The sequence below is a fragment of the Arachis stenosperma genome, chromosome 4 (assembly GCF_014773155.1).
Source record: "Arachis stenosperma cultivar V10309 chromosome 4, arast.V10309.gnm1.PFL2, whole genome shotgun sequence".
Taxonomy (NCBI): Eukaryota; Viridiplantae; Streptophyta; class Magnoliopsida; order Fabales; family Fabaceae; genus Arachis; species Arachis stenosperma.
In genome coordinates this window covers 279,734-303,301 of record NC_080380.1, presented here as the reverse complement: position 1 = coordinate 303,301, position 23,568 = coordinate 279,734, and the positions used below count along the sequence as shown (strand labels likewise).

General features: G+C 34.1%; 4 protein-coding genes across 7 annotated transcripts; 2 read left to right on the top strand and 2 right to left on the bottom strand.

The window, feature by feature from the left end:
- Nucleotides 1-3,567: 3,567 nt before the first annotated feature.
- Nucleotides 3,568-6,412, bottom strand: LOC130976248 (probable xyloglucan glycosyltransferase 5). The gene is made up of 4 exons (XM_057901053.1): nt 5,648-6,412; nt 4,952-5,551; nt 4,717-4,830; nt 3,568-4,632 (listed from the first exon to the last, which is right to left on the bottom strand). The coding sequence occupies exons 1-4, from the start codon at nt 6,263-6,265 to the stop codon at nt 3,985-3,987; spliced, it is 1,980 nt and encodes a 659-aa protein (XP_057757036.1). The 5' UTR covers nt 6,266-6,412; the 3' UTR covers nt 3,568-3,984.
- A 2,454-nt stretch (nt 6,413-8,866) lies between these two features.
- LOC130976159 (ATP synthase subunit epsilon, mitochondrial) lies at nt 8,867-9,627 on the top strand. The gene is made up of 2 exons (XM_057900931.1): nt 8,867-9,138; nt 9,376-9,627. The coding sequence occupies exons 1-2, from the start codon at nt 8,952-8,954 to the stop codon at nt 9,402-9,404; spliced, it is 216 nt and encodes a 71-aa protein (XP_057756914.1). The 5' UTR covers nt 8,867-8,951; the 3' UTR covers nt 9,405-9,627.
- A 1,967-nt stretch (nt 9,628-11,594) lies between these two features.
- LOC130974199 (exocyst complex component EXO84B) lies at nt 11,595-17,865 on the top strand. Its single transcript, XM_057898976.1, has 7 exons — nt 11,595-12,036; nt 13,623-13,720; nt 13,919-14,972; nt 15,373-15,888; nt 16,451-16,639; nt 17,163-17,299; nt 17,426-17,865. The coding sequence occupies exons 1-7, from the start codon at nt 11,887-11,889 to the stop codon at nt 17,586-17,588; spliced, it is 2,307 nt and encodes a 768-aa protein (XP_057754959.1). The 5' UTR covers nt 11,595-11,886; the 3' UTR covers nt 17,589-17,865.
- Nucleotides 17,866-18,437: 572 nt separating this feature from the next.
- On the bottom strand, nt 18,438-22,795 carry LOC130974037 (uncharacterized). Of its 4 annotated transcripts, none has more exons than XR_009084384.1 (9): nt 22,488-22,795; nt 22,160-22,415; nt 21,799-21,922; nt 21,507-21,624; nt 20,813-20,904; nt 20,644-20,713; nt 20,425-20,507; nt 19,138-20,047; nt 18,438-18,957 (listed from the first exon to the last, which is right to left on the bottom strand). XR_009084384.1 is itself a non-coding variant. In XM_057898769.1 (8 exons), exons 1-8 carry the CDS (start codon nt 22,608-22,610, stop codon nt 19,948-19,950), a joined length of 966 nt encoding a protein of 321 aa, XP_057754752.1. In that variant the 5' UTR covers nt 22,611-22,795; the 3' UTR covers nt 18,438-19,947. The 4 variants fall into 4 exon arrangements, 1 of the variants encoding a protein (XP_057754752.1); XR_009084385.1 differs by having other exon boundaries at nt 18,438-18,818; XR_009084386.1 differs by having other exon boundaries at nt 18,438-18,767.
- Nucleotides 22,796-23,568: the final 773 nt, after the last annotated feature.

Below are 23,568 nucleotides of genomic sequence, written 5' to 3'. Positions count from 1 at the left end.
GACAAATCAAAATATATGACCCGATATTTTTTTATTATAATTAAAATAAATTTTTTTCTTTAAAAATTAATAAATTTTCTCTTTCAGTCTTTATCTTTATCTTTCTCTCTCTTTTTTCATTCTCTATTTTTCTATCTTTTTGTTCTGCAAAAATAAAATTAACAAAATAATATAATTCAAATAAAAAATATTATTTTTATTATATACATATATTTTTTAGTTTTTTTTTTATTTTAAATTTTTAGTACTTATCTTTTTAATCGATATTTTTATTTTTCTTCTTTTAAATATTTATTAAATATAATTTAGAAAGAATACTAATGTTATGATTAAAAGTTAAAATCAAGATTCAATTGTTTAAAAAATGATTTTGAGTTAATTTTATAACTATCAATATAATTTTTTATACTAATATCTAATTATATTTTTATATACATAGAGAGAAAAATATTATTTTTAAATAGCAAGTATAAAAATTAATTATTTCTATTTGTACAACAGATTTAACACCTAATCAAAAGTAAACAAGTTAAATCAAAGTTAAATCTTTTTAAATTTTAGATAACGAATATTAAAATTAATTATTAGTAATAAATCAAATTCTTTCACATGAAAATAATAACTAAAAATTTTATTATTTGATTTTTTTGTCCTCTACAATCTTTTTGTAAAAATAGTTTGATTTTATAATTTTTTTTGTACCATAATCTATAATGTCAGGACAAAATTAATATTAAAGCACATATTTATATTTTTGTAACGTAATTACCGATAAAAATATTAGTGTTGATTATAAAAGGAGTATCTTTGTTATGTTTAGGAGTCAAAGTCCTTCACAAGGCTTAGTTGAGGGTATGCAATTCTTGTAATGGAAAAGCAACTGGCATATGCCTACCATATACTCTAAAGTAATCTTTGCTTATATGTTTAACGGTTGAATTAAAATTAAATGGGGAGATAAACAGAATATGTGTCCATAAACAGAAGGAAAAATTAAAAGAAAATAAGAAACATGTAAATATTTGAAATCTCTTCATAATATTTGGAGCATAGGACTATAGTTGAAGATTGAAGAGGTGAATGAATTTTGGCTCCATTTGTGATTTAGCATATGAATTTCCAAAACCCGGTAAGCGCCATTTGTTTTTCTTTCATACAATGTGTTAATCTTAGTATTATGCCTGCACGTTTATTGTGAGATCATTGAAGAAATTCATTCAGTTGAATGAATGATTTGTTTAACAGTTAATGAATACTAAATAAATAAGTTTACTGATTACTATTTTGTTAGAAATATACTTAAATATTCACATCAGCATGCAATAAAGAGAAATCCTCTAGTTACAACTATTTATCATCATGATATATATAATTGAAATAAGCACGTGTTCATTATAATTAATGAGTGCGCTTTTACAAATTAGTAACAATAATAACAAGGGAGGCTTTTATTAGTGTGATACGTGATCCACATGAATGTGTCATAGATAGTAGATACAGTGGGTATGGGTGAGATGTCTTTTTCCGTTTCTTGTCGTTGATTTATTGGTTTTATTTATATATACTAATATTTGTCGGTGAGAAGAGGGTCTTTGCATTTTCAATCAGATTTGGATATTTGAGTTGGGGATGGCAATAGGGTCCAAAGGATTGCACGCAAAATTTTGCGACTATTAATGAATGTTAAATAAATTTTGACGAATTTTTTTCTTTGTTTTTCTAACATTATCAATAAAGTATTATTCAGGTCAATATGTAGTTAGGCGTGTGTTCCTGTTTATATGTAGTAAAAATAATTTAAGAATAATTCATGATATAACATGTTTAGTTTGTGTTAGAGACTAACAATGTGTTAGATTACCGTTTTTATGATTCTACTTAATTTTGTATGGTATCCCCTTAATTTGTGTATTTATTAGAGTTTTAGCATTGCAATATGCAAATCATTCGCGTTGCTAATTAATAAAGATTCTACTCATTTTTGTCAACTCTTATTTATGATTATGTTTAATAAAAATATTTTTGTAAATGTGACTAATAGAAATGTCTAAAATTTTTATAAATGTGTTTCTTTATGCATATCAATACTAATTATAATTAAAATATAATAATTAATTATTATTGACAATAAATTAGTATATTGATAACCTATATTTTTTATGCAAATAATTAGTTGAATAATTCACGGCTTTAACTAATATCACTTTGCTGAAAATACTATGAGCAATTTTTAAGAGAAAAATATAAAAAAAAGGAAAAAGAAGAAAATATATTACGTGTAAAGTGTAAGACATTGTATTGACTTCTACGTTCAATTATTCTATGGAATGCGAATTTTGATTATACTATGTTCATATATATTCCATTTAATAAGAAGAAATTGCATGACAAATAATAATAATAATAAGAAAAAAAAAAGTTAAAAGCACACGAGTGTTAAGCCTTCTACTCTTCTAGCATTCTCTCTATCTCAAAATAAGTGTATGATTTCAAGAATGGTTTCACGCGAGAAAGGTGAGGGAAATGATGAACAATAGAGAGTAGTAGAAAGATAAAAGCAGTGCAGTTATAGATGAATGTCGTGTCGTAAGTTCAAAAGCAATAAAGTACATTCATCAGAAGATAATAAAGGCTTTTATCTGACAGCTGGATCCTTTTCTCACTTTAATTTCAGGCTTACACCTTCACTTGATACTCATACTTACATTTCCACCTTCAAAAATGATGTAAAAGTACATAGATATCAACTTAACAAGTGTCTAGATGTAGTTGTTGTAAAATAGTGAGAAATCCTTAAACCCTTGCAAATTTTCAACAGCTTCAAACTGTGGACAAGGATGTATGTTTTACTTGAACAAAAAATGAGGTGGTCATGTAAACCCACGTGGCAATTTAAAATTAAGAGAAAACAAAGATTTATTCATTATAATTGATGTGGAGATTTTGTCATAATCTATTTGTTCATTATAATTGATGTGGAGATTTTGTCATGATCTCTTACTAATGTTGATTATAAAAAGAGTATCTTTGTTATGATGGATTTAGGAGTCAAAGTCCTTCAAAAGCAGAAAAAGAGAACTATTTGTTGAGGAAGCAAAGGGCCCCACCCACAAGACTTGGTTGAGGGTATACAATTCATGTGCTCTGCCATTAATGGAACAGCAACTGGTATATGCCTACCATATACTCTAAAATAATCTTTACTTGTAAGTTTAATTGTTGAATTTAAAACAAATGGGGTCCAAATGGGGGCACTTACATGATTTTGGTCCCTTTGCAAAATCCATGGCCTAAAACCCACATTTATGTGTTCCTTTGATGCAATATAAAATCTAATTCTTCTCTCTTTCTCTCTCAATCTCCACTTCCTGCCGACACTTGTTATATTTACCATTAACTGTTTTTGACGTGAGATTAATTATCATGAACTCCTACTCTTTTCATCCAATCAGATATTTCTGTTTGTGGCAATATATAATTAGAAATTTATGACACTTATGTTGCATATATATCATGTAAGTATAAATCTTCAAATGCACTTGTAACATATCAATGTCATTCATTTAAGTAATTAATTACATATGAACCAAGAGTGAATTGAGCAACAATTTGATACTGAACTGAGAGAAAAACGAATCGGCTTATACATTACAGAAAATTGAAAAAAAAAAAGAAAATGAAAAACAATCAATGGACAAGTAAACCTATCCCGGGAACAATTAAAAAAAAAAGAAACAAAAAAGCAGAAAAAAACTCTATAAAAGCACTTGAAGAAGAAGAAGAATAACAAACTTATTCATATGATTTGACTCAATGGTAGAGCTTTCAGCATTTTTACCTGATGAGCCACATTATCCAGGAACCTTGCATATGATATAACTGCCAAAACCAACATCTTTGTATAGCAGCAATTCCACAATTGGTTGGCCTCTTGAATTGTTTATCTTTCTAATAATAGTAACAACAACAAATTCTTATGATCCTCTAGCTCATTTGTTCTCCAATTAAATCCAAACCTACAAGGAGGAATGACACTCCTTGGAACAATAAGTAGTAGAAGTGCATCCCTTGTGCTGATAACAAGCTCCTAAATGCAGCAGTGAGCAATAAGAATGCAAGTGCAAGCTCTTTCTTGTATATCTTGTTCATTTTCTTTACAGGTTTTATAGCAACACTTTCTTGGCATTCTTTTATTTTGTTAAGATCAGAAAGTCCACTATCAGAAGCTCCTCTCTGCAGTTGTTGGAGACTAATGGCCTTGGATTCCCTCTCTTGGGCCGCTAACAAGTCCGGCTCGGACGACCGGCCAGCCTTTTTGGTAACAATCCATTCATATGAACTTCCTAACTGGAACAAACCGGATACCATGGCATTGAATTTCGTTACAGACATTGTATTCTCAAAAAGCAGATAAGGGACGATGAAGGGAAAGGATTTAGGCGCAGGAAGGATGTTCAAGAAGGACATGAATACAGGAATGAAGCATATAACCCAGATTGGAAGCTCTGCCTCTGGGACAAACATTGTCAAAGGAAGAATGATGCAGAATAATGTGAAGGAATAGAATGGCAGGATTAGCTTTCTCAGCAGAAAGAATAGAAATATTAGGTTTGCTTTCTTCCAAAATGCAATCTGCAACAACAATATCAGATCAAAACAAACATGTCAGAATTGCAGCATGCTATCCTTCATACTAGTTGAAGATAGTGAAACTACCTTAGAGGTTATAATGGCTGGAAGGCACAAACGAAAGAGCTGCATAGGACCAGAATGCCATCGATGCTGTTGTTTCTTGTAGGCTTCATAAGATTCAGGAAGCTCACAAAGAACCTAAAAATAACACATTATTGTGCATAGAAATGTTAAGTATATTTTAAAAGGAGACAAAAAATGAAAATGAAGACAGAAACAAACACAACTTTTATGTTTTATTAAGTGAAATAGGTGTTACCTTGACATGATTGAGATAGATAAATTTCCAGCCATTGAGATGGGCCCTGACAGCAATATCCATGTCTTCAACAGTAGTCCTCTCAAGCCAGCCACCAGAGTCTTCAAGAGCTCTTATTCTCCAAACACCGGCGGTTCCATTAAAGCCAAAGAAGTTAAGGAAGACCCCATTGACCTGCTGTTCTACCTCAAAGTGAAAGCATAAATTAATGTTTTGGAGTCTTGTGAGTAAGTTCTCCTCCTTGTTCACAAATGCCCACCTTGCCTGAACCAGTCCCACCTCAGGATTCCCCTTAAAGTATGGCACTGTCTGCTTCAGGAAATCTCTATTTGGTTGGAAATCAGCATCAAAGATTGCAACAAACTCATAATCCTTCACATAATCACACTTCATTGCAGACTTTAGATTTCCAGCTTTGTACCCGCTTCTAAACAATCTATGGCGGTAGATGATGTTCACACCTCTCTGACTCCACTTTGATACTTCTCCTTTGATCAGCCACTGTATCCCCTCATCGTCTGAGTCATCCAAAACCTGAATCAGCAACCGATCTTTCGGCCAATCCAATTCACACACTGCCGAAATCGATTGCTCATACACCTACGTTTAAAATAACCACCGACAGTTTTCTTTTCCAGAAAGTAAAATAAAAAGTGCACAGGAAAAAGAGGAGAAGACATTTTAGTTAGTAGTTACCTCTCTCTCATTACACATGGGAATTTGAACCAGTACCATAGGGTGTTCAGAGTTAGATCCTTCCAACTCCAAATCCAAATCATCACGTTGAATATTTGGCCTAATCTTCTTGAGCTTGATCCAGAAGCATCCCAAACAGAGCAGCATTCTATCGAGAGACTGAATCAAAAAGAGAACGACACAGAATGTCGATAGAGACTGAATTGGAGGTGCAATATAACCAGCCCTGAACTCCAACCAGCTGACGTAAGCGTTATGGAAGAATCCTTTGATCTCGAAGGTTCGAGGGATGTGCAAATTACTGTTGTGTCCCTGGAAGTAACGCCAGCCTTTGAAGTGAGCAAAGAGCTCAAAAGACAAGAATGCGAAGGCCATGAGCAAGAACGTGAGGATGAGTCTGAAGAGAATGGTGCCCTTGGAGGAGTTGTCGATGGAACGATGAAGGAGTCTCTTGTTGAGAGAAGGAAGCAATGAAGAGAGCGTGTTTGCAAAGCAGGCAGCAGAAGCGAAGGCTCTGTGAGCTCTGAGAAGAAGAAGCCATCGGAGTTGGTTGCCATTTTTGGCTCTCTCCTTGCCATGAATTTCCATGGTGACCACAACAGGGACGGTTGGAGGCATTATTAAGAGAAAAGAAAAGAAAATGAAAAAGAGTTCGGCATTTCTCGTATGAATGAATGAATGAATGAATTACTACCAAGAAACAGAGAGGAGCACACAACGTGCAACTGTAAAGTATTTCTCACACTCACTCACTCAAACATACAATTAGTGTGGGGTTCATATAACTCGTACACAAACAAACCAATCTTATATATACTTATAAATTCAAATTTTATATATCTTACATCATTTTTATATTTCAATCCTAAAATATTTAGGTAAAAGAAATTATCATATCTACTTGTATTTTTTCTGTACTTACTTTAAATTTATTAATTATTTTTTGAGTCCTGCTAGGAAATAATGAAATATTTGTATAATATATATAATGTGTTATATGAGTTAAAAAATAAACATTACTTATACTATTTAGAATAGAACTCTGATACCACTTATCCCAAAAGTTTAAGCTGATGGGAAAAGGTAACACTAATAGTTATATCTTTAATATTGAATCGGACGTTCCTAAACTTCCATTGTACACATTGTACAAATATTTCATTGATTCCTTATATTTCCTCTTATTTTTTTAAAAATACTATTTTTACACTAAAATCAATCATCAAAATATTTGTATTTAAATATACGTAGTTAATTTATTTTTAATATGTATTTATATTATAATATATATTTTATATTAATAGCTGATTTTAGTGGCTGATTTTAATATACATGTAGTGTATTCATACTTATTTTAGCTAATAATGAACTAACAAAATATATGTAATTATTAATTGTTCGTAAAGAATATATATTGGCTACGATGTGAAAAACGATTGCGGATTGGAAAGTTATCAGATGTACCTAGGAACATCGGTGTTCCAGTTGTTTTAACCGTTGATTTTAATTAATATATATTATATATATTTTTTATAATTTAGATCGACGGTTAAAACAACTGGAACACCGATATTCCCGGTACACCTGATAACCTTCCTTGCGGATTATCCAAGAAATATTTCTTTTATTGTTGAAATTACCAATGCAAGGTTTAGGATCTTGGAAGTGGAAGACCTAATCCATGTGGGCATGATTGATTAGTGAAGTAGCTACGACAAGCTATAATATAAATAAACAAAGAAAGAAACAAACAAAAACTCGTTTTAACGTTCCAGTAGTAGCATGGATCGGATTGGATGCAACAAATTCTATAGTGTGTGCTCATTAATGAAAAGGAAATAAAATATTAAACTTTTTGTTTTTGAAGTCGAAAAGAAAGTAAGCATGATTAGACCTTAATTAATCCTCTCCATCAATATCAAGTATCAGTAGAAGATAGCAGGCCATGTGAGGATGGCCCTTGAAGTTAAGGGTGCTTTCTGGCCAAATTGGTTCGGATTTAGAAAGAAAAAAGAATTGAATTGAATTGAATAAATTTTAGTTGATTCTGATAAAAATAAAATTTATAAAAAGTTAGAAATATTAAAAAATTAAAAAATTATCTAAATAATAATAATAATAACAATACATCATCAATTCAAATTTAAATAACAATTATAATTTGAAAGATTGTAAGGTTAAGAAATAAATTTATTTATATATTATTATATTATTTTTTTAATTAATATTAAATTAATTGGAGAATCGATTTGATTTAGATTCTACAATATCAAAATTAATATTCAAATCAATTAAGATCGAATTTGATTGGGGTCTATTCCAATTGAGTTATGCTATGTGTACACCAAAATTAGCCACTAAAATTAGCCACCAATATAAAATACATGTTGAAATATAAATACATATTAAAAATAAATTAAATTACACATATATTTATACACAAATATATTAATAATTAATTTTAGTATACAAATAATATTTTTAAATTCAATTATATTCGATTACCCATTAAATCTAAAACCAATATAATGGAGTCAAATTAGTATTAGACAAGTAATTGAATTATCCTTACTGGTGAACACTCTTATTTAAAAATTGACAGTAGACTTGGTTTTGGCTGCTAGTACTCCATTGAAATTGTGGTCACCTAATTAATTAGGAATAGTGTCCACACTCTACAATAAGCCACTGTAACAAGTTTACATTATGTCATCAAGTTAAGGGAAACTTTATTTGTACATACAAAAAGATACTGGTATTGTACGTAGGATATGTAAATGATGATGATGAGAGATAAATTCTACAAATGAATAAAATGAAAATTCTGTAGTCTTGTAAGCTGTTCAAATGTAAGTGAATTAATTACTCGTATATTCAACTAACACAATTCTCAACCTCAATCCTCCATTCAATTCAATTCACGACCATTAACATTGGCATTAACACACACAAAATAGAAGTCTGATCTATTTATCTAATTATCTTCATTTTTTTTTATCACGTTGAGTTTTCAATTTTTTAATGTAGATATTTGATATTTAATACTCTTCCACGGATAAATAATACTTCCTATTTAAAGCAATTTAGATGAATGATAAACATTGTTTTCATTATATAGTCCAACCCTTTTTGTGCATTTTTAGTCATAGGTGTGAATGGGCTTGGTGGCCTAATTAAAGGCCCAAATAGGCCCGTAAGAAACAATCAAGGGCAGAGGAAAGGAGAGATTTCTCAGAAAAACGCAGAAGAGCAACTGCAGAAGAAACAAAGTATTAGGTCTCGCAATAGCAATCGGAATCGGAGAATGGCAAGTGCAGGTGGAGCGGCACCGTTTTGGAGGGCGGCTGGGATGACATACATAACGTATTCAAACATATGCGCAAATCTGGTGAGGAACTGCCTCAAGGAACCCTTCAAGGCGGAAGCTATCTCCCGCGAGAGGGTTCATTTCTCCCTCTCTAAGTGGGTTGACGGCAAGCCCGAAAAGCCGAGTAAGATCTCATTTTCCTCCTTCTTCTTATTAATTGGATCTGCTTATAATCAATTTCTGCCATCCAATCTCCCATTGTATGTATGTATGTTAGCCCTAATTCACTCCCCAACCCTAACTATCTTTTGTTTCTTCACAATTATACTGTCTGTTGATATTATTAAGCTGATTTTGTTTTGTATGGGCTGGATTTTGATCAAAGTGTTATGTTGTTGTTTCTTTCTTTTTTTTCAATCAGCTGTTCGTTCAGATCCTACAGAGCATTGATCCGTAGCTATTGGAAAGATTTGTAGCTGCAACTATATGTCATTTTGAACCTAGCTGTTTTGTTTTATTTGCATGCTTGATCTTGTAATAATTCGAGTTTGAACTTCTGATTTGGATCCATTTTACTTTCATCTGTTTCAGCGGTCATGATATGAGAATGCTTCTCAACTAAATTTAAGTTGGGTTTTTATATGAAATAATAACAATACTGCTCCTTTGTAAATCCATGTTTGTAAGCGTGCCATTCACCCCATGAATGGTTTAAATTGGTCCCTCGTGCAAACAAGTAACTATTTATAGGGTAAATTATACACCTCTCTTGAATCATCCCTTGTTTGCAAGAGATGCTAATAATTTTATGGAGTGTCATGTAATTTTAATCAAAGGAAATATTCGTATATTCTCTTATAAACTGGCGGTGCTATGTATGATTTTGTTTAATCATAAGTGAGGTAATTGTAATTTATCCAACTCTAATAGTTCATTCATTTGTTGATGATGGATATGGGAATCTATGTTTTGTCATAGAGAAAGTACACGAAGTTTACATTTGGTAAAATGGCAAAGGTGATTAAGAGATAAGAGGGTCTAAATCCCAGTGAGGATGCCTGTGGTTACCATGTCAAATTTCTTTAGGAGGCTAAACTTACAATTACGCAGTTGCCATCTCAAAAGGTTTTCCAACAGAATGAAAATGACCATTTCCAATCCTTAAGAAGCGCTTAAAATGGAAGCATTGTTGGCTGCCAAATCGGGGTTACTAGAACAACCTGACTATGTTGAACGGGTCATTGGGCGAAGGTTGTGGTAAACACCTGCCAAATGCTTCATTATTTTGTGGTAAAAAATAACAATATAATTCTAAACCAAGAAAGAATAAAATATGCCTCCCCCTTGGATACAATGATAAAAAATTGTTGGCAATAACTACAATAATAGAACGCAGGTCCTTCATCATTAGTTAACACAAAATAGATTTATTTAATTTTCTTTTTAAATTGAAAGAAATAAGAGAATCATGAGGTTTCTAATCAGTTTGGGTACAACAGATAAGGAAATATACGTAGAAAATAGAAGAGTTGGGGGAAAAGCCAGCTAGGTTATGTCGAATGATGAAGTGGACTAATATTTGATTATATTGTGTCACTTACTGACTATAAGAGAAATTATTATTATTTGTTTTGCTCTGCAATTGCCATTTATATATTCAGCTTAACGATAATAATATCCTCATAGGGGGGAAAAACATTCAGATACAAACAATGTGAGTACATTTAGTATGTTTACAACTGCAAACCAAAGGTATACAGTAATGAGAATATCCAACAAGGTACTGGCCTTAACAGTGGAAGTGGTGTTTCTTAGATGGCCTTAACAGTGGAAGTGGTGTTTCTTAGTTCTTAGCCATGCCTTTTTGTCACCTCACACTAAGAATAATTCATATCAAATTACCTACCATGTGCAATGAAAAGTTTGCGTTATTTTTCTAAAAGAATTAGAGAATGGGGTATTCCCCCAAAAAAATTCTTCTATGAACTAATTTTATAACTCGCTCCTCTTTTTGGTTATCCAAGTTTTTTACTACTATTTTGAAGGGATTTATTTATTTTTTTTAATCAAGTGAAGAGTATATTAAAATTAATCTTTTTCTTTTCCCTTAAGAATATACAGAATTTGACGCACACATGTTGATATGGTAAGCATTGTCTGAAGTCTATATGGTCAATCCAGCTAGGCAAAACGCAAAGAAATGAAACAGAAAAAGTGCAAACCCATTGTTCTTTTTCTTCATATTAAACTTTAAGATATCTCAGATCAATGGTAAATCTATAAGACATGAATGAAAATCTCATGTCAATTATTTTGACATTTCTAAATATCCATCTCTACATTTTAGGCAAGAAACCAGCCACTATACAATATAGACCATATTATTTACCACCACGTTAAAATTTTGCATGATTTGTTATCCAATATCTCATTTACCAAAACATTTGTTTCCCACCAACTCTCGTTGCAAAGGATGCATCATTTACAGGTAAAACAAATATGAGAAAAAGTGAAAAACTGCTCCTACAAGCAAGTTCATAGTTGAATTAGTTGGAGGAAAAAAATAATATAATATTTTATTAAAAAAAGAAAAGAAAAGTAGTAGAAGTAAAAAAAAAAAACAGTTAAGATTGGAGAGAGAGAGAGAGAAGGAAGGAGGCGTAGTATTGTTGGCGTTGCTGGCTGGCTCTGCATTCACTTTCTCTCTCCAAGCAACACCGCTTTCGTTGGGATCTTTTCTTCTTCTTCTTCTTCTTTTCTATCTCTACCGTTCTTCACGCAACTCACGCGCTCACACTTGAGCTTGCATGCTGCATTCTGCCCCCGTAACAATCACTGTTTCTAAGATTTGCGCGTGGATCTAACAGTTTTTTTGTTCTGCCAATTTCTGAACCCTAATTTTGCTGATCTCGTGTCTCCGAGCTCGCTGCTTATGGCGACGGGCAAGACGTCACGGTCAAGAAGCATCACCGCCACTGTCAAGGAGAACGGACCTAAGCTCGAGGAAGGTTTGCATCCTTTCAAGTCTGACAAGTTCGATGCAGAGGGCTATGTCCAGTCTAAGTGTTCCCTCAGCGACAAGGTAAACTTTCATTATCGTGCTTCAATTTTCTTCGCTTTTTTATCATTTTTTGTTATCGGTAAATCGGAAATTAGAATTTCTATGATTCGTTTCGATGCTATTTAGTCTTGGCTTTGGAAGCTGTAGTAGATTTTATGTTAGTTGGGATTGTGTTTTGCCAATTCGGCACTCAGATTCTAGTTGTACCTGTGGTTGACCGATTATAGCTGTAATTTTGACCATTTGTTAGAACGCCTTTGCGATTTTTGGTACTGGGGACGAATTGCTGGGATGATGGTGTAGGAGTAAATGTGGGAAGATGTAATTCAATTTTCCGAGCCGTGATCGGAATTTATCAAACTAGGACAATATGATTCTTTCATCGTTTGAATGCCAAAAACATTTGAAGAAATGGAAGAAAACTAGATTTATTGATAGTGTTAATAGAAGCAGCACACGTGTTCTTATATAGGCTTCAGTATTTGTTAGGATAAAGGTGACAAACAATAATGTTAGCATGCTTGTAGCCAACTCTCCATTTTCTCCCCAAATGAAGGGACAGTTGATTTCTTCCATAATGCTAATGAATGTTTTATTTTTATTTTTCCTGAAATCCTTTGCCTCGGTTTCATTCGGTTTCTTGGACAAGGGAGTAAACTTTCCGCCAACTTCTCCTTACACTAATTCATGTTATAAATAAATATATTCAATTACCCTATTTCTTATATACTTTTGGAAAAAGTTTAAAACAAATAGTATGAAGTACAATGGAAACTTTGCAAATAATTCATCTTTCCTGGCTAGAGGTGTTGGTCTCATGTCACTACTTTCGCATTATGTGATAATACTTGTAGCAATATTTCAACCGGTTAGACACCAAGTCTAGCATCTCATTTTTCTAAATTTTTTCCCCACGATTTTGGCAACCACATTTTTAGATTGCGGTTTTTTAAATCTATATGAGTGCTTATCCTGAAAGTTAGGCAGCTATGAGCCTAAGACAAGGTGGCACTAATTACACCTAGGCAGTTAGGCACCAACTGATATGGGACTCACAGGTAGCCAATCTTGTTTGACACTTGTTCCTCACTTTCTCTTAAGCAAGAATGTAAGATATTGAGTTTAAATTCGTGAATTTTAACATAAATCAACACGGATAAAGTCAAATTAGTTATAGTCGAATAAACTCTAGATAGTGGTTGTCTAGACCAAACACAAAAGTGTCAATTGTTTTCTATTGGTTATTATGTCCTTATAATGAATGAAAAGGGAGACTTTATATCAGTTTATTTCCTACCTTTATTATGGTTTATTCAATCAGAGATGTGTCTTCTTTACACTATTGAGTGTCTATATAGGTCTCTTGTAGTTGCAAAATAGTTTTGTTGGATCATAGCATATTAAATTTGTCGAAGAACAGAAGTAGTGCCCACAGTGATGATCACTCAGTTTGTTGGGCTCTTTTTTGCTTCCATTTAGTGATATTGCAGTGTAACCATTTGTTGCCTTATTGGCTGTAACTTGTTTCCAACATCTTAGAGAAGGTTTGTATGTTCTTTCATTTAATTTTCCTAATCAATTATGATAATGTCATCTTTGTTATTCAGGAAATAAAACAATTATGCACATATCTAGTGGATTTGAAAAAAGCTTCTGCCGAGGAGATGCGTCGAAGTGTCTATGCTAACTATGCTGCCTTCATACGGTTAGTTATAATTCATAAACATTCAACCAAATACACAAATATTAAAAAAAAATTAAAATAGAGCTGTAATAAAATCATTTTTTTATATAATAAAATTAGATCGTGATATTAAAAAGGAAGGAAGAAAACATTTTCATGTTATTTAACTGATTTATCACCGGTCTTGTTTAAATTTTTGCAATGTGTAATACATTACAGAACATCTAAGGAGATATCAGATTTAGAAGGGGAGCTTTCATCTATCAGAAACCTGCTGTCTACACAAGCTGCCTTGATACATGGTTTGGCTGAGGGAGTTCACATTGACTCATTGTCTATCTCCAATTCGAATGGTTTTTCTGAAAATGCATTATCAAATTCTGAAGATAGGGAGACATCAGACCTGGACAAATGGCTAGTTGAGTTTCCTGATCTTTTGGATGTTCTATTGGCTGAAAAGCGTGTTGATGAAGCTTTGGCCGCCCTTGATGAAGGAGATCGTATATATTCTGAGGCAAAAAAGATGAAATCTCTCAGTCCATCTTTACTTTTGTCTCTACAGAATTCCATTAACAAACGTAGGCAGAAATTAGCTGATCAGCTTGCTGAAGCTGCTTGTCAGCCTTCCACTCGTGGGGCTGAACTTCGTGCATCAATTTCAGCCCTTAAAAGGCTTGGAGATGGTCCCAATGCTCACAGCTTGTTGCTTAATGCCCATCTGCAACGATATCAGTATAACATGCAAAGTCTTCGCCCATCAAGCACCTCATATGGAGGAGCATATACTGCAGCTCTTGCACAACTGGTATTTTCTGCAATAGCACAAGCTGCAAGTGATTCATTGGCCATTTTTGGTGAGGAGCCGGCTTATACTTCTGAACTTGTGATGTGGGCTACGAAGCAAACAGAGGCATTTGCTCTTCTGGTGAAAAGGCATGCATTAGCTTCGTCAGCAGCTGCTGGTGGTTTAAGAGCTGCTGCAGAGTGTGTTCAAATAGCATTGGGTCATTGCTCATTGTTGGAGGCACGTGGCCTGGCTCTTTGTCCTGTGCTTTTGAAACTTTTTAGGCCTAGTGTGGAACAAGCATTAGATGCTAATCTGAAACGAATTCAGGAGAGCACTGCTGCTTTGGCAGCCGCTGATGATTGGGTACTCACAAACCCTCCATCTAATCGTCAGACTGGAAGACCTTCAAGCATATCAATGAATAATACAACAACATTTCAACATAAACTTACAAGTAGTGCTCATCGCTTCAATTTGATGGTCCAGGTGAGAATCTAGCATTGACTAGGTAATGTTTTTTACATGGAATGAATGTTAATTCAAAATAAGGATGTAGCATTGGTTGGAACTGTGTAAATTGATGTTCTGAGCTAAACGCAGATATTTGTTTATATGATTCTCAATCTGAATCTTTTCCTTAAAATTGAATCTTTTCATGATTCTCTCAGTTCTGTCTCAACAGCATGCTGAACCTTCTCTTTGACGAGATCGAGTAAATAATTGTCTTTTTACTGGAATACACACATCCCGGCATATTTTAATTCATTTTAACTCTCTTTATGTTCTCTTCACTTCTTGTTTCTCTTTCTTTTCCTTTTTTGAAAGAACTCCCTGCATGTTTTCTTGTGTATCAATCACTTCATGCTGGATGTTTATGCTTATACAGGACTTCTTTGAGGATGTAGGACCACTGCTTAGTATGCAGTTGGGAGGCCAAGCTTTGGAAGGGTTGTTTCAGGTGTTTAACTCTTATATCAGCATGCTCATAAAAGCATTACCTATATCAATGGAGGAAGAACTAAGCTTTGAAGAATCTGGAAACAAACTTGTTCGAATTGCTGAGACTGAAGCCCAGCAGATTGCATTGCTTGCTAATGCTTCATTACTAGCAGATGAACTACTTCCGCGTGCAGCCATGAAACTATCTCCCATAAATCAGTCTGCTTACAAGGATGATAATAGGAGAAGAATCTCTGACAGGCAAAATCGTCATCCTGAACAAAGAGAATGGAGGAGACGACTTGTTAGTTCTGTTGACAGATTAAAAGATACATTCTGTCGTCAACATGCTTTGGACCTCATTTTTGCAGAGGATGGTGATAGTCATCTCACAGCCAACATGTATATAAATATGGATGGAAATGCAGATGAAATTGAATGGCTTCCATCTTTGATTTTTCAGGTATTTTGAAAATACAATATTTGAATCTGATACTACCTTCATGAGATTATATTTTGAAAAGTTTTCTGCCTCATATGGTTCTTAGAGTGTGGAATGTTGCTTTTCTTTGTTGGCTTTGTTCTGCATGAGATGTATTTGTAATGTCTTAGATTCTGATTCAGTGGCCTCATGGCTATATCCTGCTTGAAATTGTTTAGTATCTAAGCTTCTTCCGTTTTCTTAGGTGGTTATGATCATTTTTTTATCTGAATGGCTCATGTACTTTGATAGTCTTCCCAATTCATTTCCATAGATGCTAAATTGCTAACCTCAACTTGATTTTTATTTTGATTTTCAAACTGATTACTCACTAGTTTTTACTTTCAAATCTCAAAGACAGCCATCTTCTATAACTATGAGTTGGACATTGGATTTGAAAGAGCTATTATTCTTTGAAACTGTTATGACATTTATTTGTTACTAGATTTCTTTTATCTTTTTCTATGAATGATATTCTTTACAAACCTTTTAATTTCTGCATATATGATTGAAGATCTGATCAGGCTCTTTTGTTATTGTCCAGGAACTTTTCATAAAACTGAACAGAATGTCCAATTTCGCAGCAGATATGTTTGTAGGGAGGGAAAGATTTGCGACATTGCTCTTGATGAGACTTACAGAAACTGTTATTTTGTGGCTTTCAGAAGACCAAAGCTTTTGGGATGATATTGAAGAAGGGCCAAGGCCTTTGGGTCCTCTTGGTCTCCAACAGGTATGGAATCAGGATTGTTTGCTTATTTTGTGGATGAATATTCATTGATGAAGTGATTAACTAATCATTAAAAATACATATTGCAAACTGGACAGGAATAGATGCTTTATATAAAAATATGGTCGGTTGAGTTTTTTATGGCAATTCTTGTATAGTTGTATCACCTAATGATAAAGTTCTTGCCTTCTGTTCTAAACCATTGCTATCATGAGAAAAAAATTTTTGACTACCATATTCTTTCATTGAACTAAACTACAGTAGCCAATAGCAACTATGGAATATATGGAAACTAACCAAATTCAATGGCTGAAAATTAGCTGCAACAGAATGAGAAGGGTTCATTACTGCTTATTATATGCTGCTTCTGTTTCAAGGCTATTTTGTTGTCGTAAAGAATGTACATTGAGCTGTGCATTTATTTTCTGACATTGTTGTTCTTAGAATCCTTGGAAGTGTATGCTTGCAATATGATGTAATGGTTTATTGACATCGAATAATATTACATTTTGGGTGCTTTGTGCAGTTCTATTTGGATATGAAGTTTGTGGTATGTTTTGCCTCCCAAGGTCGGTATTTGTCAAGGAATCTGCAACGAACTGTCAATGAGATTATAACCAAAGCAATGGCAGCATTTTCGGCAACAGGGATGGATCCATATAGGTAGGCTACTCCTACGGGTCATTTGCATGTTTTGCTTTCTATTTTCCCTCCCATTGATAGTTGTGCCGTTTAAGGCATTGGCTCTGGCTCTTATTTTCGATTCATACATATCTCCTTTGTTGGCAGCGAATTGCCTGAAGACGAATGGTTTAACGAAATATGTCAAGATGCTATGGAGAGGCTAAGTGGAAAACCAAAAGAAATAAATGGTGAGAGAGATCTTAACAGTCCAACCGCGTCAGTCTCGGCTCAATCCATTTCATCTGTCAGATCCCATAGTAGCTCGTAATGAATAGTTTCATTCATCCTTGTCCCTTGTATATTACGACACACACTCCATTTTTCATTAAGGAAATTTTGCCATATTTCTGTACTCCCATAAGATTTTTCTCTTTGCTCTTCTGATGCTTTCCCTTTTTCTTTTAGTAAGTTTTCCCGTCGTTCATGTCTTAATTTCGTGGGAGATGGGGATGTAACCCTGCATTTCTGTAGATTTAAGTTTTTTATAGTCAGGTATTCCTAAAAAATTCAGGTTGTCCTTTGATTTGTAAATGTTGATTTGATTATTTGTTTCTTATTCTCATATATTATTCTTTTCAAGCAAGCTTTCTCCAAATTTCTAAGTTCCATTTGCTTGGATGACACAGTATGTAGACCTACATTGACTATTTCATTTGTTTTCTTCGAAAAATATAATCACGAGAACTCAATTTCTCTTTCTGGTTACTAAGATACAAATTATAAAATCTCTTACAAGGAAGTTCATTTTTCTTTTCGGATTGAATGAAGCTTTTATTACTGCTTCATTTATATGGGTAATTTTATTTATTATTGACATTAGGTCATAGCTACATTAATATCATTGAATTAATGCAACACTAGGCATATAGGTGCATACATATACCGCAGTAACCATAAACAGTTAGTTTATCAAAGAGAATAAAAACGCCAAGTAATTTACACTCCATAACATACATTAAAAAATTTCTTGCCCAACTAATCCATTCCAAATAGGTTAAGTAACAAAGACGATGGTAATGTTTCATCATTTCATGTTAATTTAATCAATTATTAAAAGATACTCACATAATTCAACAATCGGGCAACCCATAAAAATGGCTAAGTGATATACCTAGTCTAAGATGTAAAATAATGTGGATTTCACCACAATTATAAATAGTTAAATGTGCTACAATAGGGGAAAGTACTCCAAATTTACATCGTAACTCCTATCATTTTCAGCAGGTGATGTATCACATCCCTAGTGGAGAATACCTCATCCCCATTCAAAATTAGGTTGATAGATTACGTGGAAATAAATGAAATATGAATTAGGTCATTTATAAACCAACTTTCTAAGCAACCTCATCAAATATATTGTAGTATGACTGCAGAAAATATAAACCAGGTAGGTCCATTCTGTTCTGAAAAGCACTGGAAACGTTGTCAGTGGCAAATGTCCAATAACCTAAATTGTTAGTTGAATCATGAAGATACCCGTTAAGTAAACTGTGTCTCACTGAGTAAGAAATAAATGGTAAAACTTAATCAGCACTTCTGGTATGATCCCTCGTTAAAATGGATTTGAAATTTTCCATTTCCATGCAAAAACTTGAAGCTCGTTCATAGTAGGGTCAGAACAACCAGTAAATTATCATCTAGATTTAAACCTCTATTAGTTCTCAGGAATTTAAATCTGGAACCATGCTATATTTTGACAATATATTCAATTGCTTAATGAGAAACTTGGGTTCCCTATAATTCAATGGCTGCTTCACTTGATAATCAAAAGAATTTCGAAGCTAGATGGTAGTCTTCCCAAGAAAACAAAAAATTACCTGCAACAATATGGCAGCAGCAGTACCGAACCTCCCATTATCAAATAAAAGCTTGTCCTATTGAAGTCCTGTATAAATCAGACAACATATAACTCCCCAAATTTCTTGAATAGCTCTCAATAGCTTGAATTTCAAAGCATCAATATCAATGCTCTGATCAAATGGAGTGATGACGTATTCAGTTGCTAAAAAAGGCCATGAATGAGGTTTGATGACAATAGTAATGATGGCAGAAGAGGAAGCATGATTAGCCATGATGGATTCAGTTTCAGATGAAACTAAAGAGGCTAAAAATGTGGTGTAATGACAATGTGATAGGTTAAGGGGGGGAAGCATGACTATTGGTGTGACCTTATTTCTCCGTATCCTAGAGAATTTGTGCCATGAAATTAAAGCATCAGTGTAAGATATGATGTCAAATAAGCAACAAATGATCCTATAGTTGGAAAGTTGTTAGCTTCATGCTTTTTGGATAAGCATTCCTAGCATCAATGAACATAGAATATATATGACAGCAAAGCACACAGTTCAAACAAAATTAAGACACATGCATCAGTTCTACAAATGACAATGTCATCTAAACAACTAGAAAATTAATATGGAACCAACACATGCTGTAAAGAGATGCATGTCTGATGAGTATAACAGCCAAATGTATGTATATGATGCCACAGTGCATTCATTCACATGAGCAGGGATGCTAATGGTGATGACTTGATAATCAATGGATGCATGTAACAGCTGCAAGATGCATCCTATCATGTAGAAACATGTCTTGGATCATAAAGAACAGAGTACATCCCCTTCAAGCTATTGATAAGTCATATTTGTTGGTGGAGTTCCGTTGGCACCAGGAACGGCAAGTGGTACATTGCCATCTTTTCTCTTTCCAAATGGATTCTTTGAATATCTTCTAAGAAGTCAAGGAATCTACAAAGAACTCCACATCTAAAGCACAGAATGAAAAGGTCCAAGTAATTTATACCAAATCGGATGCAAATGCTGACATTTTTCTAATGTTAAGAGATAATTACAGGAAACTTCCATGAGAACAAAAAAATTAAAGGAACCCATAGTTGAGGACCATCGTTGATGCATGGTTTCAGACCAAATAAAGCCATGCCTGGTACATTGAAAAAATTGCAGCAACTTTAACCAATTTTTATAGCAATACCGAAATTCCCAACCCCAAATGTTTGATCAATTTTGAAGAGTTCAACATGCCCGAAATAAATATCTTAACAGATTAAAAAATATTCAGCCCCTTGAGAACATAAAAAAGGATATTGTATTCGCATGCCAACTGAACCAGAACTTGGGATAACAGCTCCCTGCAAATTATGGTGTACATTGGTAGCACTATTCACATCCTGCAACATTTCGGTTATTGGATATAAGCCGAGGATAAATCATTTCAATGAAAATAACACAGATAGGGAACTAACAATTATAAGTTTATATTTATTCAACTATAGAAGCTACAAAGAAGATCAAGAGGTTACTGACTTCAAACTCAATGAAGCAAACAGTATGCCTCTCCTGTCTTAAAATCTTCATTTGCTTAAAACCAGGTTGTCTGCATCACAAATTCATGTTGAAACACCATTTCTGTATTTGAGAGAGCATAGAAAGCAGCATTTAAACTAGCCAGTATCAACAGATAAGATCTACTTACGCACTGAAAAGTCCCCTCACTTCTTCCTCATTAATGTTCTCTCCCAAGTTCCCAATAAACAGGGTGTTGCAAGGAGGGTTATCTTTTGTGTTCTGTACAGAAGAACAAAAGTCCGACACAATACATTTATTAATCATCTATAGACAACATTAAAGGAGATATTAAGAAACTTAATTACTGAGGGGAAAGATCAACGCAACTGACAAAATAAACACCAAAAACACCGTTTCTATTGGCAAGCATACAATAAAACAAGATCACGACAAGATTTATCTTGTGTTCAAAATAGAATAGCTTACCATCAAAGGCTTTATGTGTGAGCCTTTGAAAAATGAGAATTTCATTTTAAAAAGATGAATATGAACAAAACATGTTTTCGTTAGCGAGCTTATAAGAATTAAATTATACTGGTTTGTCTGTAAGCATTGTTTACAATAGAACAATGCAGTGCTATCTGATCCATGTAGTATAACGCAGCATTGTTCTAATCAAAACAATAACCTCTGTGACACTATCTTAAATCTATGGACCAAATAATAAAGCAAGGTAAAGAAATTTCATGCGAACGCATTTAAAGAGCAGGTTTGCAGAATATTTCAAATATCTTCCCTTATGTTGTTAGTATCACAAGATAAGGAGTAAGGACATAATCATATATGGTGAAATCAGGTGAAAGCAACACACAATTTATTACCTGAACTGGAACATAACTGCTAGGCGCTGCTATTGGAGCAGGAGTAGGCATTGGCACTGGCGCAACGGGGTAGCCTCCATATGGATCATATGGAGGAGGCGGCGGTGGAGCCATGTACCTAATCAGGAAATACAGATAAACTGTCACAACTTGCAAACTAAGACCAACCGTACTGGATTTAGTGAGTTATAGGAAGCGACATGCAAAAGAAAATCCCTATCTTCTTATTACAGCTTTGACTCTGGACTTTTACAGAAAAATAAGAAACGTTTTTGGAAAAACATAGTGTTACCCATGTGGTCCCCAAACGGGTGGTGGTGGAGGATGGAAAGGGGAAGGACTTGTATAACCAGTGTGCGTATAATCCCCAGCTGTCCGCAATCGCTTACTCTGGTCAAACGCACCCGCATCAGCCCCTATTCCTTACAAAGAAATCAAGATAAGTAGGCTGAAAAAAGAGAATAACAGTAGCAGCATAGCAAGCACTAGTAGGTAAAAATTTCCACACACCACTCATTTTCATCACATACCATAGTAAGAACAACACATCAAACAGTTAAAATTTCAGGATTCTTGCTTGTAGCAGCAATCAGTTTCAGTTAAGATAACACATTTCATAAATGCAGCTAGAAAGTGAAAGAAAAAGAGAGGACCTCTCTTGACGAAGAGGTTCTTCTTGGCCATCTCGGTGTGGAGGACGGACTTGGTGTCGGGATCGAAGAGCATGTCCTGAAGGATGTCCTTGGCGGCAATTGCTTGGTGGGCGGTGGAGAAGAGTGCGAAGCCCATGGGCTTTTCGGCCTTGAAATTCAGCTGAGACGCTTCGAATCCGGGAAGCCACCGCATCAGATTCAGTAGCTCCCTCTCCTTCACGTCCTCCGGAAGCCCTGTGATGAATATCGTTCGAACCTAACCCAACACACAAATCACTTTCCCATTTTTTAAGCAAGAAAGTTGTAAGAAGGTGAAAAGGAGAGCTACCTCTTCAGCGGGGTGGGGAGGAGCAGGGGGAGCAGGTGCGGCGGCAGGAGGTGGCGGAGGGGGAGGAGCGGCAGCCGCGGGGGGCCATTGCTGGTGATAGGGGTGGATGCCGGTGCCAGCCATGGCTACGATGAGATTCAGAGAGAGAGAAAAAGGAGAGAGAGAAACCCTAACCTAATCTAATCTAGTTATTATGTATTCTACCAAATTCTAAGCAAAGAAAAAAGAAACCAAGAAACGAAGTAAACCACCTTGCCTCTCTCTCTAATTGCTACTCTATGCACTTCCCTTTTCCCGACTATGTTTTTTTAAAGCAAATAAAATGTATTTTTCATGAAATATTTTTATATTTAAATATTCTCAGAACTCAAACAAATTTAGTTTGAATATATTTTGCAATATTAAAGAGAAATAAAAGGGAGGAGGGATATTATGCATTTTTAGTATATGAAAAAGAAAAGTCTAAAACTGGCGATTATCCATTCTCTTACTTAGAAGTTGACGTTGAATTTTTTATCCAACCAAATAACAACAATGTGCAACGTTGCTTTATCAACAACATCATAACTAGCATCAAATTCGAAAGGAAGTTACACTTTCTATTGTAAAATGCTATGTATTTTTTTTACGAGAACCTCTTTGGTGCACTACTCAAATTAAAATTGGAGTAGAATCATGTGCTTCTTCCTAATCTTGAAATTAGGTCCGTCCATAGTGACTGAGCAATTTCCTCAGCTGATTGAATATTTCTGCTTTGTTTACACATGGAACATAACTAACTTGGGATAAGTTGAAAATGTGCAACATTGCATCGATTCGCATACCCCAAAATCCAACATATTTGTGTACTGATTATGCTTTACGTGAGTATCTATAGAGTTTGTCTGCTACTGGCTCGAATACAGTTATATATAGAAAATTTTCGAGAATCGTTATTGCGCGAAATTTGTAATTAGGAATTGATAGGACTAAACCTTGGTACTATTATGTTTCTTGGATTGTTATGTTATAACTTATAATAGCTTTCAATTTTCTACATAGGATAGGATTAGTAACTGAGAAGGGACTTCACAATCACAAG